Genomic DNA, 19,095 nt, shown 5'->3' with positions numbered 1-19,095 from the left:
TTTACTACGCCCATAACCTATTACTTCAGTATGTCGCCGGGTGCAGGAATTATATCAGCTATACTGATTATTGCCGCCTCACAAGCTTCTCAACAGCGATACGACGGGTAAGTCTTACCAAGATATGCCCAATCCTGTTTTCGCTGAAATATTAACAAAGCCACCTCGTGCACTGATGCGTAAGCGTGATCTCCCCAAGGCTCTAAATTACACAGAATCTGATTTAAAAAGTTCACGATAGATATCTTTTATGTAGTCCCTCGGGGATTAAGCTGTGAGAAAATACACGTTGGAGACAAATGTGAATCCAGCAAAAAAATTTACTGAAGCTCGATTCTTGTGGGCTGAGAATGACACGGCTACAGACTAAACTGACATATTTTATTTATTTATTCATTTGTTAGTTGTTCAATGCCATATCTCAAAATGTTCCAAAATGCATATTATGTAAATGTGTATGATATTTTTAAGAGCTATAATGTCATAATTTTGTAACATTTTATAATAATCACCATTAAGTACCGATAACTTCAAATATAGATATCGTAGTTTGTCCTTAAACTGAATTGAAGCGTATACGTGGAGAACATAATCGCAAAATTGTAGTATCCTGGTTATAAAAAAGGCTGCAGTTCTTAAATTAGCGATTTAAATATGTTTGCAAGCGGCAATGGTAAAAGGATATGTGCATGTAGCTTATCAACATTCGACAAGGCAGACTGCATGTGACATACCTGTTTCTCCACATTATAGTGTTTGTATAAGGTTCTGATAATATTCAAGTCTTTTTATGCCATTTTACGTTGTTTCTGGTGATATAGCAATTGAATTATGTTTGCAAGAAGTCTTGCTTTTTAAATTTCACTTCACATTTGCAACTCAATTTCAGTATGCTAATTTATACCAAAAGCTTATGAAGTTAGCCATGGATTAAAATTCAGTATATCTTTACAACAAGCATTTTCTATAGCCGTCAACACCTTTGCATTATTTGTGTATGACTTAGAATGATTGTAATTTGTCTTGTATTTCAGTCACGAAGTATGGACGGCGACACCACACACACCTGCACAGCTGGAGTACCTGGTTTATCTTCAAACACATGCTCATCTGTACCAGGTAAATATCTGCCAACATTACAGGTAAATGACTGCTACTGTTACAGGTAAATGTCTGCCAACATTACAGATAAATGTCTACTAGTGTTACAGGTAAATGTCTTCTGTGTTAAATGTCTGCTAGTGTTACAGGTAAATGTCTGCTAACGCCACAGGTAAATGTCTGCCAACATTACCGATACATATCTGTCATCATTACCGGTACATATCTGAAAACATCAGCAGGTGAATGTTTGTAAGCATCAAAACTGTTTGAAACGTACTGAACAAACATACCGGTACGTGCATAACCGTACCTGCATATATTAGATGAATTAATTAATGTTTTAAGTCATACTTAAACGATTTTAAACGATTTCACATATATAAAATGGTACCGGGGTCAGTTGCAATGATGGAAAGCACGGGATAAAACCATACAATAATAATTACTGACAAATTTCCCTGGTCAAAGACAAATGATCTCAGAGGACAAAGATTGCACAAATAAGCGCCTCGTTTCCATCACCAGTCGTGTACGCTACTCCTAGTATCCCCTCACCAGCGTATCTATTGATCAAGTTGATGTAAAGGCCGGGAAAACGTCACACAGATTCACGTTTTATTGCACAAGGATACCAGGAGTAGTGAACACGACTGGTGATGGAAAGGAGGCTAGGCTACGTGCATAACTCCATGACACGTGCAATGACACAGTTAACCCATTCTCTTGTTTAATTGTTCACACAAAGGCGTCATGTCATTAATAATGTACACATAGCCACACACAAATAGGTCATAAAGGGATATATGTAAAACGTGAATCTGTACGACGTTTTTCACCGACCTTTACATCAGCTTGACCAACCAGGTACGCTTGGGTAGTCCATCCTAAAATAAAGCCATATGTAACTTGCCTAAATTTAAAAACAGAACCAATCTAAATACCGACACTCAACTTCACTGTTTGCGCTCCGTTTTTCCACCTTTCGTTTAAGCAAATGTGCTGGTATATACAGGATTTTTGTACAGCTCAGTATGGACCGACTGCGGCCCTGTTTGGTGGTAGACTGGTCAATTTAAGACCGATTGTGGCTATGAATAGCTTAGCTTAGGACTACATGGTCCCTTCTGTTGTGAATAACTGTTGTCCCATAGCGTGGATAACTCACTCTAGTACCAATTTCTGTCCCGTTTGGTGAGAATAGCTCAGCTTCCCTTCTCACGGTCCCTTTTTACTGTGGCACGGTCACGTCCGGCTGTGTCCCCTTTTTTGTGAAATGCACAATACAAAGTAAGATACATATGAAGAACTGTTCTGAGGAGGGTAAATTCATATATCCCTTTATGACCTATTTGTGTGTGGCTATGTGAACATTATTAATGACATGACGCCTTTGTGTGAACAATTAAACAAGAGAATGGGTTAACTGTGTCATTGCACGTGTCATGGAGTTATGCACGTAGCCTAGCCTCCTTTCCATCACCAGTCGTGTTCACTACTCCTGGTATCCTTGTGCAATAAAACGTGAATCTGTGTGACGTTTTCCCGGCCTTTACATCAACTTGATCAATAGATACGCTGGTGAGTTCATCCTAAAGTATAGCTAACTAACCTAAATTTACAATTCTCATTACCTTAGCTGTTCCGTTTTACATTATACGATTAAACAACTGTGCAAATACGTGTATTTATAGTATTTTTTTGGTGTGGACTGATCAATTTAAAATCAACTGTGACCCCTTCAGGTGCGAATATCTTAACTGCGAACAGCATGGTCCCTACTGTTGTGAATACCTGTTTTCCTGTGGAGTGGATAACTCAGTCTGGTACCGACTTCGGTCCGTCTGGTGTTAATAGTTCAGCTTGGGATTACACAGCCCCTTCTGTTGTGAATACCTTTGATCCCGTGGTCTGAATAACTCAGTCTCGTACCAATTTCGGTCCGTCTGGTCTTAATATAAGGGTCATGTCCGACATTCGTATACCATTCGTAGTACGTTCCAAGTCGACATTCGCAAGATCCATTTCCAAAACAACGATTAACACTAGCTCCCAAAGACAAAGGTATGTAAGAAATTATACCCACAAGATAGGTGTCGTCATCAGATTTCAATGATTCCGGGCAGACAGTTGATATTCCAGGCATGAATTCCATATTAAAGTTCAGATTTGTAGTCCATGAATGAGTTCCAGGTCAAATGACAATTAAACAAAGTACCTCAGTCGCGCTTTGATTGCCACTTTTCATAAAGGCATCTTTAGCTCAGCTTGCGACTACACGGTTCCTCCTACTTTCACGATCACTGTCCGACTGTGGTTCATTCTGGTGTAGATAGCTCGGTCTGGTTTGGTGTGGACAGCTCAGCTTAGGACCACACGGTTCCTTCCACTGTGGTCATATCACGGTCAATGTCAGTTTGGTACCGATTTCTGTCCCATTTGGTGTGAAGATCTCAGCTTGGGACTACACCTTCCCTTCTACTGTGGCGGTATCACGGACATTGTCCGACTATTGTCCCTTCTATGGATAGCTCAATTTAGTACCGATTTCGGCCTCGTTTGGTGTGGACAGCTCAGCTTAGGACCACACGGTTCCATCCCCTGTGAATATGTCACGGTCAGTGTGGTCCCATCTGGTGAAGATTGCTTCCAAACATGTTGTAACATACTACGACGGCTACGCCATCTGCGGCATCCAGCCAGCCAATCCTTAAGCTTTACCTTAAATACCAAACATCAGAGAATTGATGACGTGGAAAAATAATTTTAAAAATCCCTCAAGAAATCTTTCGATTTGACATAGGTCCATTTGACATCAGCTTTCAGTTACATGCATCGAAGTAACATGACAGTGAATATTTTGTCTTTCATTACAGTTAGATTTTTGGCAAGAAGCTTATACTGTGGGCACCACTGCGATGTTCCGGGTACCGCCGAGTCGACGGTCCGAGACGCTAAATCAGCTGGGACTGCGGGGAATGCGGCCAACTGTCACTATCCCCAATATACAACAGGCAATAGACGTAGAAGGGCATCCAAGGTCTATAGCACACAGTGAATCTAGGACAACGTTGTTTGATTATACAAGATATCATCCATTAAACGAGGTGCGCAATGACGTTATCCTGTAAATGACGATATTGATCATATCTGCGTTCTATAAACTGACTCGGATTCATTTCATAGGCAGCTTATTTATTTATTTATTTGAATGGTGTTTTACGCCATAGTCAAGAATATTTCACTTATACGACGGCGGCCAGCATTATGGTGAGTGGAAACCGGGCAGAGCCCGGAGGAACCCACGACCATCCGCAGGTTGCTGGAAGACCTTCCCACATACGACCAGAGAGGAAGCCAGCATGAGCTGGACGAACTCAGAGCGACCGCATTGGTGTCATTACGCTGCGTTAGCGCGCCAACCAACTGAGCCACGGAGGCCCCATAGGCAGCTTATAATATGCTTCATGTATACTTCCCCGGCGCTAAACACCAATCAAATAAATAAATAAATCATATGTACTTCATAGTTTGAGAAAAACAATAGTATGGGCGCAATTATATAACATCTGTATATCCTCAAGAATTCTTCAGTGAATAAAACTGAATACTTCATTACATATTTAAGTAATGGAATGGCCCGAACATTTACACATGTATAATACCAAAGGTCACAAAGCCTCTGGAGGTATATGAAATTTCAAAGTTTAAATATGAGACTACAGAGGGGCTGCACGTGACATCATCATTTTCACAAAACAACGGCCAGTCAGCCATAGTGAAGTTGTATTTACATGGGCTGTTATAGTCACAGAACTCCAAGATGGCTGTCAGAAGTAGGTGTTGTAACTCCCCCATTGGGCTTAATAAAAAAACAAACATTGCACATTCTCGGAAGAAACGAGGGAACGGTGTAACGAATGTGGGCTTGATCGCTATTTTCTTTTCATGTTACAGATAAATTACTGGATGCAGGATATGGCCGCTAGGTTTCCCAAACGAGCTTCCCTTTTCAATATTTCCACGTCTTACGAAGGTCGAAAAATCGTGGCGATGAAGGTAAACGACTCATACATATACTCATCCGTATCGTATCGAGGTTTGCTATATCGATACAGTATAGGAACTTGAGGGTGATTGTTTCCTAAATACAACTTTCTACATTGTCTAAAGTATCTGTATACGGTCAATATGCTCATTCTTTTTCCGCATTTTAGGTTAAAGAACGGTAATAAAAAACATAAATGTAGAAGATCAACAAAAAGTACTGTACACATATAAATACCTGCTGTACATTTACAGTACTGACATACGCCCAGTTACATCTTCAATATTTAATTGATGTTTATACTCTCACTTCACTTTGGCTGCCAAAACAAAAACAAAACAAAGCTGTAGTTTTACAGCACCTTGCGAGTCTGGTTGTATATTTACATTCAGAATTAGAATGTTCATTTACAGAAGTATATCTGCAATGAGAAGCTCAAACTGCCCGCAAAATTTAAATGTAAATATACGTTTTTTTGTTATTACAGCGTACACACTCTTTTTTTATTTGAAAAAAAAAACATGGAGAGAAATAAATCACTAAGCCTAGAACTGACATGACCTTTCATTTTTCAGCGCGTCGGTTAGCGCCTTGTGGGGTTAAAACACTCGTCTTTCCATCATTCGGACAAGCAAGTGTTTGGTGTCCCAGCCTTGGACAAGGCATTTTCGATATTCCTTCTGTCATAAATATGAAAGGTTATGTAGAACGTCCATAATGTTGACTCCAACGTTTTGATTGTGGTGAAGGAGGGAAATATTCATAACGTTGTATAGCGTCACACTTCTTAAAATGTGTGAATGTTAATACTTTGTTAAATAGTAAAAGAATGTTGAAATTTAACACCGTCTCGTGTTGAACTGTCAACGCTGTCTCGTGTTGAACTGTAAACATTGTACTTTGTTGAATTGCCAACACTGTCTTGAATTGCGTTCCACATGCATAAGTCCCACAATTTTGTGGTGGTCGAGGAGGGAAAACATTCATAATGTTAGATTAATAGTTTAAGATGTTAGCACTCATATTTCACTGCCAAAATCGGTTGACAGCCATAGTTTTAATGATTTCAAATAAAACTCTTTGGAGGTCATTTGCCCTCCATCGATATAGCAGATATACTGGGCTTGTAATATAAAGCTTATTAGTTACTGAATTATAAAAGAACGCTTTGTTTACTCGCCCGTTTCCTAGCAACCATGAAACTCCCTGCCGTCGTAAAAGAGAAATAGTCCTATACATACAACATTAAACATAAATCATTGGGAAATAACGGAAATAAGAGTCGATTTGTTCGACCTTGACATACCAGGCAAAGAAAACACCAACGTGAAGTATTTGTCAGATGGAAGGCCGTTAAACACCGCCCACAGAAATTGGTGGATTTGTTTTTTGCAGAATTGGTCCACCCAGTAGAATTCACTTGAAACATTTCATTCTGCTGTGGTCTTTTCTGATCATATTTAGACTTCTAGATTCCATCATTCATATGCATATACATAAAGACCTATATATGCATTCTCCGAATGGACCTTGGAATAAATTATCCCTTGCACAAATGTGGATGTGACGTCACTGATACATTTTGTGTCACTAATGACTGCCGTAGAATGTTATGTGTTAAAACCATTTTACTCGGTTGGAAAAATTCTAAACAAAATAAATCTAACTAAATTCATGTACAGTGTTTAATGGTCTCGAATCTGATACATACTTCATTTGTTTTTGCTTTTAACATGACACCATTCCATGTAGCCCCTTTCTGTTGCATGATCATATTTATTAAATATATATTTACATTTTTAAAAAAAGATCACCGGCTCCCGGAGTGGAGCTGCTAAACCTGGGTTCTTCCTGACTGGGGGAATGCACGCTCGGGAGTGGATATCTTCGGCTACTGTTGTCTATATGGCTGGGCAGGTAGGTTATAGACACCAATAACATCCATTCGTATACGTTTCTCCCTTGAACTGCAATTAACTCAGACGAACGTTATGTGCATGGAGTCACATGGAACTGGTCTCTTATCTATGTTTACCTTGGCAGAGTACATTAACTCTTATTTCCTTTGCTTTACACATGTATGTTCATGCCTGTGAACGGGTTTTATATTAGGATATTTGTAACAAGACCAAAGCTTGCTTAATCAGCTACGAAATTATCCAGATGTGTGGGCAAGGAACTGTTATTCATCGTTAGTGTTTGCCCAAACGTATAGGAGCTAAGTTTGTTCTGATTATGTAATATATTTTGAATTTCCAACATGAGGGTTTTCCACGTCCGTCTTAAACTTATAAAGTGCCTGTTGTGGCTATCGTTATGTTTATAAAGACATATCGCATGAAGTGGTTGCAATGAACTGTCATGAACGATATTTTGACCTGTTTTACCAGATTTTGTCCGTCGGGTATCTGGCCAGGCGTCACATTTTCCCCAAACACTTGATCTCTTTCCTTTACCCATAACCATGACCACTGAAATTCAAGCGAAATATTTGTGAGTGCAGATGCTGACACTGTCATTTCATAAGGGACCTGGGTTAAAAATAAGCCATCGGCGCCACCGGTGTGGCTGTTTGCACTGTCTAACGTTCGTCATGATCACATGTCTTCCACCAGTATGGCGTACATATCTATACGTCACGTGTGGGGAATATTCTTAATAACTTGCCAAATGTCGGTGGTTTACCCGGGGCACACCGGTTTTTTCCACCCACAAAATGGAGCGCCATCGGTCAAAAGCTGTTAAGTTTGGCCTTAACCAATAATCAAATAAATAAATATATAAATAAATAGACGAATAAACAAATGAATAGATGAATAAATAAATGAAAAGATGAATACATAAAAAAATAATTCACTTGTTCAGAATGCGTAACACGTTTACACCATGGACGTTTGAAAAAGCTTCAGAACATGACTTGAATGAAAGTGTGGAATGAGATGGATATGATAAGATTTGATGTATAGTGATAGTAAAATTTAGAACTACATATACATGACATTAAACTCAAACAGGGTAGTCGTGTAACAGCTGCATGTAATGGTTTGTGAAATGTGCCATAATGTACAGAACACTTGAAGTGTGTCGACAACTAGGTGTAGCCTAAAGGGCAAACTTGCGCCATCTGTTAGTGGACTGACAAGACTTATTGTAAATGCGATTGTCAGTATGCAAAATAATATCTTTTTCAGCGCTGTACATTCTATTTTAACATGTGGGATACTCTTTTATTCTTTTTATTTTATAATCTTATTATTTTATTTTATTTTATATACAAAAAGTACAGACGCTTTTGTGGCATATGCATGCTTGTTTATTTATGCTTTTGAAACATTGTTGGTGTCTTAAATTTTGTGGAAATTGAGAAACGCTCCATGGCAATTATTTTAATAATGCTGCCAAAAATGATGAATTTTCAAAGCTTCGTGGAAAAGAACAGCTGCAGAGTTACGGCATAAAGTCCTTCTGAAATCTAATTTCTTATTTACATTTGCCACTTTTAACCACGAGTTCACACGATGTGATTTGTCACATCCATTCGTTGAATTCGACGTGTGGGGTGAAAATAGAATAGTTTTTCAAAGGAGAAGAAAACATAAAAATGATGCCAAAATCAGATGAAATGGGGTCAAAACTCATTTGCAGATATGGTCTTTAATAGTGTTTTCGATTTTTTTCATGGTATGTATGGTGGGCATTTGGTACCTATCGTCGTTGCATAATAATGTTCTATATAAGGATGTGATGCATGTCTAACAAATGTATTTGACTGTATTTTTTTTTTGTTTGTATCCAAGCATATGCATTTAATCTGAATTTTGATAATATTTATGAATATATTAAAATATAAATATGATCAAAACCCAAGATCAACACATTTGTTAGCCGAAAAGACAAACTTCTTGTACCCATATATTTATTAAACATGTGTACCATCTTCATTTATGACATTATTACACAAAGACTATATATATATATACCAAAAGGTGGTGCCAAATATATGAACCCACCATACAAGAATTATTTTCAAGTATTTTCTCATCTTTAATGAAAAATCGAAAAAAATATTGAAGACCACATTTAGGACTAACTTTTGGCACTCTTTTATTAGAACTTAATCTAATGTTTATGTTTTCTCATTTAAGTGTCGACAGGATTGGTCTAATGCTACAATCGCATAAAATAGCTCCTGTCCTATTTTCATTCAACCAGTCCAATTTGACGGATTTACATGTACTTGAAAACAGCATCGTATGAACCCATGACCTCATGTACTAAAATCATGAGCACTGTTTTTCAGCTTATTGAGCAGTACGGTGTCAATCCGGATATTACCGCTGTGGTTGATGCCATGGACTGGTATGTACTTCCGGTTTTGAACGCCGATGGTTACATCTATTCCTGGACATCGGTAAGATATTTCTTTCATGTATGTTTTTCTTTTGTACATCACACAGTACACTTTAAAGGTTACGTTTCCTGAAGGACATGTTACACAGAGAAGCGCTGATTGGAGAACAAGTAAGGTGTGCCTGTTGTCATTGTCTGAGCAACTCTTTTTAAACTGCCTTTTTCACCATCACTGTAGGCCTACTCTGCTGAAATGCTCGGTTTTCAATAGAACAGTTAATATGTACGTGTACAATTCTGTTAAAATTGTTATTTGGTGAGCGAAATAAAGTGTTGTCGTTGGTGTTAATGAAGGATCGACTCTGGAGGAAGACCAGATCCCGACACTCGGGTTCAGAGAAATGTGTTGGGGTAGATGCTAACAGGAACTGGGATTGGAAATGGTGCCGTAAGTATACCTATCATTGCCTAGGTCGTCGACACAAATGCCTACATATCTACAGTGCAAACCCACTGGAAAGGCATTCCAAAGACATCACACTTGACACTCCACTTAGCCACAGTTTGTAGGCACTAGGCTGACCAGACACCAGACATGACACTCCACTCAACTTGGAGACAGTTTATAGACACTAGACTGACCTGTCCATTCCTCTCAACCAAAGTTTACAGACAATAGGCTAGCCAGGCACCAGGCATGACACCTCACTCCGCAACAGTTTACATACACCAGACTGACCAGACACCAGACATGATACTCCACTCTGCACAGACACAGTTTATAGACACTAGGCTAGCCAAGCACCAAGCATGACACCCCGCTCAGCAACAGTTTACTGACATCAGGCTGACTAGACACCAGACTCCACTCAGCCACAGTTTATAGAGACTAGGCTGCCCAGGCGACAGACATGACACTCCACCCAGCAACAGTTTAGACACCAAGCTGACCAGAAAGGGGCGTGAGGCACCTAGGTCATTGCTCACGGAGGCTCCTATCCAGTAATTAGCAAGATAAGCTCGGGCCTGGGCTTGCCGCTTATATGGAGCTTCCCTTATCTAAAGTTAAAATGTAAGATGTTGGTGTTACTGTTATTGATATTATGAGACCATATCTTACAGAAAGAGGTGCGTCTCATAACCCTTGCTCCGACACGTATTGTGGTCCGGGTGTCTTATCGGAACCGGAAGTGAGGGGTGTGGCAAACTTCATACAAGCTGTACCCGGGCGGTTCCAGGCCTACGTCGATGTGCATGCCTTCTCACAGCTTTGGTTAACGCCCTGGTCCTATTCTATAAAGCAACCTAGTAATTATAACCAGCAGGTAACCTTGCGCATTAAGTATGTATTGTATGTAACCATCGATTTACTCACAACAGATAAGTGTGTATTGTCTATGATAATCGATTTGGATCTATTCATGATCGTAATCTTTGATCTATTCATGACCGATGCGTGTGTGTGGTCTGCAGCTTTCGATCTATTCATGACCGTGCATGGTCTTCGATCTATTTATGACCTATACGTGTGCGTGGTCTGTAGCCTACAGTCCATCCATGACCGATAAGTGTGTGTTGTCTGTAGCCTTTGATCTACTCGTGACCGACACGTGTGTGTGGTCTGTAGCCTTGGATCTATTCATGACCGATACGTGTGTGTGGTCTGCAGCCTTCGATCTATTCATGACCGTGCATGGTCTTCGATCTATTCATGACCTATACGTGTGTGTGGTCTGTAGCCTACAATCTATCCATGACCGATAAGTGTGTGTTGTTTGTAGCCTTTGATCTACTCGTGACCGACACGTGTGTGTGGTCTGTAGCCTTGGATCTATTCATGACCGTAGCCTTCGATCTATTTATGACCGATACATGTGTGGTCTGTAACCCTTATTCGATCTGTTCACGACCGATATATTTGTATGGTCTGTAACTTTCAATGTACTGACAATCGATAAGTGTGTATCATTTGTAGCCTTCGATCTGCTTGTGACCGATAAGCGTGTGTGGTCTGTAGCCTTCGATCTACTTGTGGCCGATAAGTGTGTGGTCTGTAGCCTTTGATCTATTCATGACGGATAAGAGTGTGTGGTCTGTAGCCTTCAGTCTGCTTGTGACCGATAAGTGTGTGGTCTGTACCCTTCGATCTATTCATGACCAATAAGTATGTGTGCTCTGTAGCCTGCATCAACCCCTGACCGATAAGTGTGTGTGGTCTGTAGTCTTCGATCTACTCACGACCGATATGTGTATAATTATGATCTGTAGCCTTGGATGTACTCACATTTGATAGGTGTGTGGTCTGTAGCCTTCGATCTACTTGTGACTGATAAGTGTGTATGGTCTGTGACATTCGATCTACTCGTGACTGATAAGTGTATTGTCTGTCGTGGAGGAAGCACATTCTGATCTTTGTGACAAGTTAATTTTACAACCTGCTTACTTACATGTACAAATCCTGGTATCGATAACTGATATTTTATGAACCAGCAATTGCTAAGACTTTGCTGTGTTTGTGTTGACAGGACGAGTGCTCGTTGGCTGCAGTGAAGGCTCTGACTGCTGTCTATGGCACCCAGTATCGACGTGGCTCCGCCGCCAGTACGCTCTGTATGTTATCTCTGGTCTGCAGCATAATGGCTTGTAGGCCTATAGGCCCTATGTTCTAAAACATCACTATACAGCTAGGCTGTCCGTTGATAGTATACATACATATAGAACCAAACAAAATATGCTTTATCATGTTCACTTGAATCCCATGGATTCGCCTTGATAAGTTACAGATCAATTCCGCGTTTTGGGCCTTTTGCTAAACTTTTGACAAATCATTTAACGTAGGCCCAATCAAGTCCTCGAACTGTGCAAATGTGAATCTCAGTAAAAGCTTACACCATTTAAGTTGGGCTGGCTACCAGTCTATCCTATTAAGTCACTCTAGAACCGGCAGTAAAGCAAATTTTAATGAGATGAGAAGTAAAGAAAAGCATATCAGAATTATTTTCTTTCTTCTTTGTTTATTTGTTATTTGTTTCTTTGGTGTTGTACACTTTACTCATGAATACTTCACTTATACGACCGCGGCTAGTACAATGATAGGAGAAAATCGTACAAAGACCCTAGAATCTCACGACCATCTCAGAAAGGGATCATTAGGCCTATAGGCATATATGTAGGCCTAAACTTAGGCATATCAAAGAGGCCTGTCAAGTGTTTCTATATACTCCTCTATCACATCGTTGAAGATTTTATTTCAGTCAGTGGAGTTTCTGTTTTCACTTACAGACGCTGTGACGGGTGGATCCATGGACTGGGCACACGGAGTTAGTAAAATACCATATGCAGCTACTCTGGAGCTACGGGATTCGGGAAAGCATGGGTTCCTCCTGCCGGCGAACCAGATTATTCCATCAGGGGAGGAAACTCTTCAGGGAGTATTGGCAATGGCAAAATGCGTTGTAAAGATTTAGTAGATCATGATACATGGACATCAATGGTTCCCGGGTCATTTATTTGAATTTTATTTTTATTACTGATTTCTTGTACACAACTAGTGCAATATCCTGTAACTAACGTAACTTACGTGTCTAAAGATGTCAGAAATGAAAAGAAATGTTTCAAATCATAGACAGATGCATATACATATGTCATATGCAAAGCTGTGGAATCATTTACAATTTTCGGGATGTGAAATGCTTGCTAGTGGTTAACAGCCAATATAGGAACATCATAACGTAAGTTATTGAGCAATAATTCAATCGAAAAGGGAAATGTTTTAAGGGAAATACATCCTTCTCGAAGGTGGTCATCTTCCTTCATGTGTACATGTACTTAGCAAGCACGTGTGTACGCTCACCAAAAGCTGCTAACAGTGGTAAAAAGTAAAACATTTTAACGATGTAAAATAGTTACGGCACCTCCCTTCATTTTCACATTCAAATTCTGTTTAGATCTGTTCGTATATATGGTAATTTTTAAACACCATAAATGTGCAATATTTCTGTTTGTAATGTAATGCAGCAGAGTGCCAGTTAACCTACAACATTTACCGTTGTATGTGTTTTACAGTGGAATGATGTGTTGTTGTTTTTTTACTGCATATCAATTAATGGAAAACTTTTTAATGGTGTTATTCTTTGTATTTGTCTCTTTGAACATCAATATGTGCAATATGCAACTGATCATACACTTACAAATAATCCTCCAGATGCCATACTTTCATATTGCAAACTTTAATGATTTAAAATATTGATGGACTACATGCTTATACAGCTTATGTCACTACTGATTTGTAAGAATTCTCACAGTGTATGTGTATCATATCTTTCTTTTATTGTCTATATTGTCTGGTGAGAGCAATGTAAATTTTAGCAATTATGTAAGATGTACAATAAATTGAATATTGTTTTGCAAGACGTGTTGCCATGTTTCTCAATACTGACTCACACACAGGACAGACAATTTGACAGTTTTGGGGTTCTTCGGATGCAAAACATATGGACTTAATCAGGTGACGACTCATACTTAACGCTGGTCCTTAATAAAGGCACATGCAAATGCTTAAGTACAGTACATGTTGGACATGAATACTGCAGAGTTCTCCTTTGAGTTACGACATAACTGCGGTATCACTGCGATTACCTTTCTGAGTCTTCCATTAAAGTTTGCTTTTTCGAGATTAATTTCAGTCCTATCGCAAACCGTATGACTGGTTTACTTAAAATAGCCCGATAGTCATTCTCGAAGTAATCGTTGGGTTGGTAAACACTGATCACCCCTGACATCGAACAGACGCCTCCTGACAGCGTTCATGTGCTGTTTTTCTCCTTTCGTTACATAAACCCACACGTGGTGTTCTACTAATGTTACATCTTATCATGTCTCACCATACTATCCTTATGTATTGTTGAAATTCAAATACCAACCTATATCCATGCATATTTGACATTAAATCATAAGACCAAGAAGCAAATACTTCATTCTGCTCAGTTTTGCTTTTAAATCGCTGACAAAAGTAATATATGAACCGATGCAGTAGTTGTCACTCGCCGCCTGTAACAGTTACTGTCACAGCGTGCACATCAATCACTGATAAGTCCCCTACATGTATTCTCTGTACGAACAATGTACAGTAGTCACTGATTAGTCCCCTGTATGTATGTTCCGTACGAACAATGTACAGCAGTCACCGATTGGTTCCGTACATGTAGTCTCCGTAACAAAAATGTACGGGAGTCACTGATTGGGCCCCTGTATGTATTCTCTGTACGAACAATGTAGAGCAGTCACCGATTGGGTCCGTACATGTAGTCTCCGTAACAAAAATGTACGGGAGTCACTGATTGGGCTCTTGTATCTATTTTCTGTACGAAAAATGTACAGTAGTCAACGACTGGGTCCTTGTATGTATTCTCTGTGCGAACAATGTACAGCCATCACTGATTGGGCCGCTGCATATATTCTCTGTACGCACAGTGTACAGCAGTCACTGATTGGGCTCCTCCATATATTCTCTGTACGCACAGTTTGTAGGCGTCACTGATTGGGCTCCTCCATATATTCTTTGTACGCACAGTTTACAGCAGTCACTGATTGGGTTCCTCCGTATATTCTCCGTACGCACAGTGTACAGCAGTCACTGATAGGGCTCCTCCGTATATTCTCTGTACGCACAGTTTACAGCAGTCACTGATTGGGCTCGTCCATATATTCTTTGTACGCACAGTTTACAGCAGTCACTGAATGGGCTCCTGCATGCATTGGTTGTTCGAACAATGTCCACAGATTGAGCCCCTACAAGTTCAACCTATGGGACAAAGGACCCTAGTCACTAATTTGGCACCTATACCTGTATTGCATATCAAACATAGATCCGTTAGTCACAACACGGCCTTACAATTTTTATACTGCGCACAGTGGACATCGGCTTGCCACCTATAACACAGCCTGGGTCCTTACGGGTATGGCGTATAATACATGCTGTGAAAGTAAATACAGAAGTCATTGACTGGGCCTACACAGGTATAGCATACATACAGGGAAATTATAACAGTCACTGGCCAGGCCTTTGGATGCATAGACAAGAAGGCATAACAATAGCTAAATGCTTGAGCTATCTTAGTAATAGCAGTGTGCTAGTAACGCATGAGGTAACAGTCCTTACTTACTGCTCATTTCTTTTTTTTTCTGCAAAGAAAGGCATTTGTGGCATCGAAGAATATTCATGTATGTTTGGCCTAAATTAGTTTCAACAATCAACGATGATGCAATGTGGATAAAAGTATCATCGCGAATGACACAACTTGCAAATGATCTTTATTTGTGCAAATGTTAAGCGATACCTCAACAATTTGCCCAAATAAATGTGTTTGACAGAATCTCTGTCAACAGAGCCATCCTTACCAATCAATGTGCTTAATTTCTAACATTTGGTGAATTTAATGATAGAACTATAGTAATCGATCATAATTTGTTGGATTGCGTTGGACTCGAATATCTGGTATCATAGTGTCTGGTATCTTCGGCATGGTGTTCCACTGAGACAGCACTATAAATACGTCCTGATATGACCGAAATAAAAGTGAAAACGACATAAACACCAATCAAACAATCAGACGAACAAACATTTCCACATTACTTTTCGCTGTACGGTTTTTTGATGATTTCAATAGCATTCAGACCACCTCGAGCTTGATGCCTTATCATTAAAGTGAACAGAAAGTCAGCTGCAAACTTGAATTCATTCCCGATAGTGTTGTAAAAATGTTTTTAAAAATCTGCAATGCCTATCAACAGAATAAATAGCAATCGACCGCCACTACCTAGCATCCCCATCTGTCCTGTTAGCCACGCAACGCAACGTCACAAAACTTCTTGGCCCATGTTTTTCAAAAGTTTATTAGGAGCTAAGGTATTAACTTTAACTAAAATGGCATTGGTTTTATATTAGGTTTCATGGACAACACTGCCAATGTCAGTGTATTCATGACCTCATATCACCTTTATTCTTTACATTCACTACAGACGGACTTTTGGAGAACAACATCTGAGGTATTTTTTACTTGTGGATAATAAAAACTATATTCCAGCATCAAAAGCGGGAATTTAAAGTGGGAAATACTTGTTGTGACCCAATGGTACCTAATAATGTACATGCCTATGGTTCATAAAACCCACCAGAGAATTCAAACATTTACATTCATTTAAATATGTTTTTAAAAATCTAAAAAAAAATGTGAATGAACGTCTTTTTACGAATAGTTTTCAGCTGTCTATGTAATGAACCCTAATGAAGTTTCCAGCTTTGTGGTTTTGTGATATAATTGGATGCGTCATCACCGTTTCTGTATAAAGTTTGTTAGTGTTGGCAGTGATGTATTGAGCGAGCGAAGACAGCGGAGCGTGCGCTGGAAGGAGTATGCGGACTAGTCGGCCATATTGATTGTAACCTCTGTAGCATTAACGTACTGGAGCTACATATACGAGTAGGACCAATCTTCTGATATGTCAGAGACTGACAGTGCCAAAATTCAGTATGTTACAGTCTGCTTCCGTGGCCTCGTTTCTGGCTGTACTTTTAACTTGTTTACCAGGAGTGGACGGGATGCAGGATAAATATAACGGGTAAGGTTACGAATTGTGATGGCGTATGTATCTATGCATTCGTATATTTTCTTATCATGGCGAAATACAGCGAAATATTCTCGCTTAATAACATCAGAAGTGCGTAATGGATCATAATTGCGATACTTGATTTGATTTGACATTTAGATCGTGCCTGCATACAAGATCAGCTGAGAAAATATACTCATCGATGGAAAACAAAAATGCTAACTGTAAATTAAGACAGTGCGTTAAGAACAGTGCAACAATGCGAAATATTTAAAAAGTTTTCAGTTTGCACTTGAACACGGAGTATATATCAAACCATACGAGAACCATTCAAGCAATAAATGGGTCATTGTGAATATTTTTAAGTTTGGCTTTTAACATAACCATGATAATTCTTGTGTCTGCCCTTTGGCGATGATGTATTTTTTCTTTAAATCTTCTCATGAGAATTTTTTTCAAGCTTTAGAATTTTAATTTTTGTTTTTCTTTTGACTTTCATATATACATGTATGTCTCGTTTGGGTTTGCAAGCATAGAGTTGTTCAGGCAATAGGGCTGTAAAACAGAATATTGTCTCCACTTGTTTCACTTCAGGCTGGTTTACTTGTTTTAGTACTTTTTTATAATAAAAGCAACGCACCTGAGGCGCATGCGCGGTGACACTGTGGATGCTGAGATGAACGAGGGATAAACTGTCACTGTTAATAGGTTTTAAATCTTCAGAATTTTCAAAAAAATTGCAGTTTTTGCCCTTTGGCAGAGTGATTGACTTAAAAAAAAACACCCCCTCCCCCCCCCCCCCCCAAAAATTAACACCTTTATTTTCCCTCTCAACAGAAAACATTTTTTTCTATTTCTGACTTTTTATTCCTGAATAGAGTTTACTGACTTTTGTTAGATATCATCATGGATAGGCACACAATTATATACATTTTTTACAGGTACCTGCAAGTATTTCTTTTTTCATCGTATCACACAGGGTGAAATGATTGATTTTTTTTTTTGATTGGTGTTTTACGCCGTACTCAAGAATATTTCACTTATACGACGGCGGCCAGCATTATGGTGGGTGGAAACCGGGCAGAGCCCGGGGGAAACCCACGACCATCCGCAGGTTGCTGGCAGACCTTCCCACGTACGGCCGGAGAGGAAGGCAGCATGAGCTGGTCTTGAACTCACAGCGACCGCATTGGTGAGAGGCTTCTGGGTCATTACGCTGGGCTAGCGCGCTAACCGACTGAGCCACGGAGGCCCCTAGGGTGAAATGAAGAAATAACTAAGTTCTCCACTTAACAGTATATACATGTGTATCTTATATAGCTGTGTGTATTTCAACTATTCATCACACTGTAGCATAAATCCGGTTAGTTTTACAGCCGTTATTGAGTAACTTCTTTGAACAGGGCATTCCAGAAATTGCTATATTGACCATAAAAGGATAGATATTCCTGGTGTTAATCCCTTGTATGTGCTACTAAATTACAGCCACGAAGTTTGGACAGTGAGGCCCCGAACTCGCTCGCAGCTCGAGTACCTGGTTTACCTTCAGGATCAAGCTCACAAACTCCAGGTACACGAATGTTCTCCTTTAGACATTTGGTATACAGTAACATCGAAAGAGAATATAGAAACCATCACCACTGAACGATGGAGAGAGACTATGCAATAATCAAGTCATTTCCAGTTCCATGGTTCCATAAAACCATTGCAATGATACTCTGCGACCTAGACATCAAAGCTTTAAACTCGTAAGTGGGAGCGCAGGTTTTTGTTCACTCCGGAACTCCGGAGCTGGAGTTAAGGATCAAAGTGTCGTATTTGCAAGTTGATGGTCATACGTCTACAATCAGAGCGTCGGGTTGGTAAATGGGTGTTTCGGGTTTACGACCAGGACGTCGGGTTGGTAAATAAGTGTCTCGAGTTTACGATCAGGGCGCCGGGTTAGTAAATGGGTGTCTCGGGTTTACGATCAGGGCGTCGGGTGGTAA

The 19,095-nt window shown here is 39.6% G+C and overlaps 1 protein-coding gene across 1 annotated transcript; it reads left to right on the top strand.

Annotated features, from left to right (window-relative positions):
• The first annotated feature begins 30 nt into the window (after positions 1-30).
• LOC135475668 (carboxypeptidase B-like) lies at positions 31-12,966 on the top strand. The gene is made up of 10 exons (XM_064755599.1): positions 31-107; positions 1,035-1,119; positions 3,978-4,124; positions 5,059-5,160; positions 6,959-7,066; positions 9,450-9,560; positions 9,854-9,947; positions 10,622-10,824; positions 12,025-12,109; positions 12,782-12,966. The coding sequence occupies exons 1-10, from the start codon at positions 31-33 to the stop codon at positions 12,964-12,966; spliced, it is 1,197 nt and encodes a 398-aa protein (XP_064611669.1).
• The last annotated feature ends 6,129 nt before the right edge of the window (positions 12,967-19,095 follow it).

This window comes from Liolophura sinensis, chromosome 9 (genome assembly GCF_032854445.1).
Source record: "Liolophura sinensis isolate JHLJ2023 chromosome 9, CUHK_Ljap_v2, whole genome shotgun sequence".
Lineage (NCBI taxonomy): Eukaryota > Metazoa > Mollusca > Polyplacophora > Chitonida > Chitonidae > Liolophura > Liolophura sinensis.
Note: the sequence above shows the minus strand (reverse complement) of the source record. Positions and strands in the feature narration are given on the sequence as shown.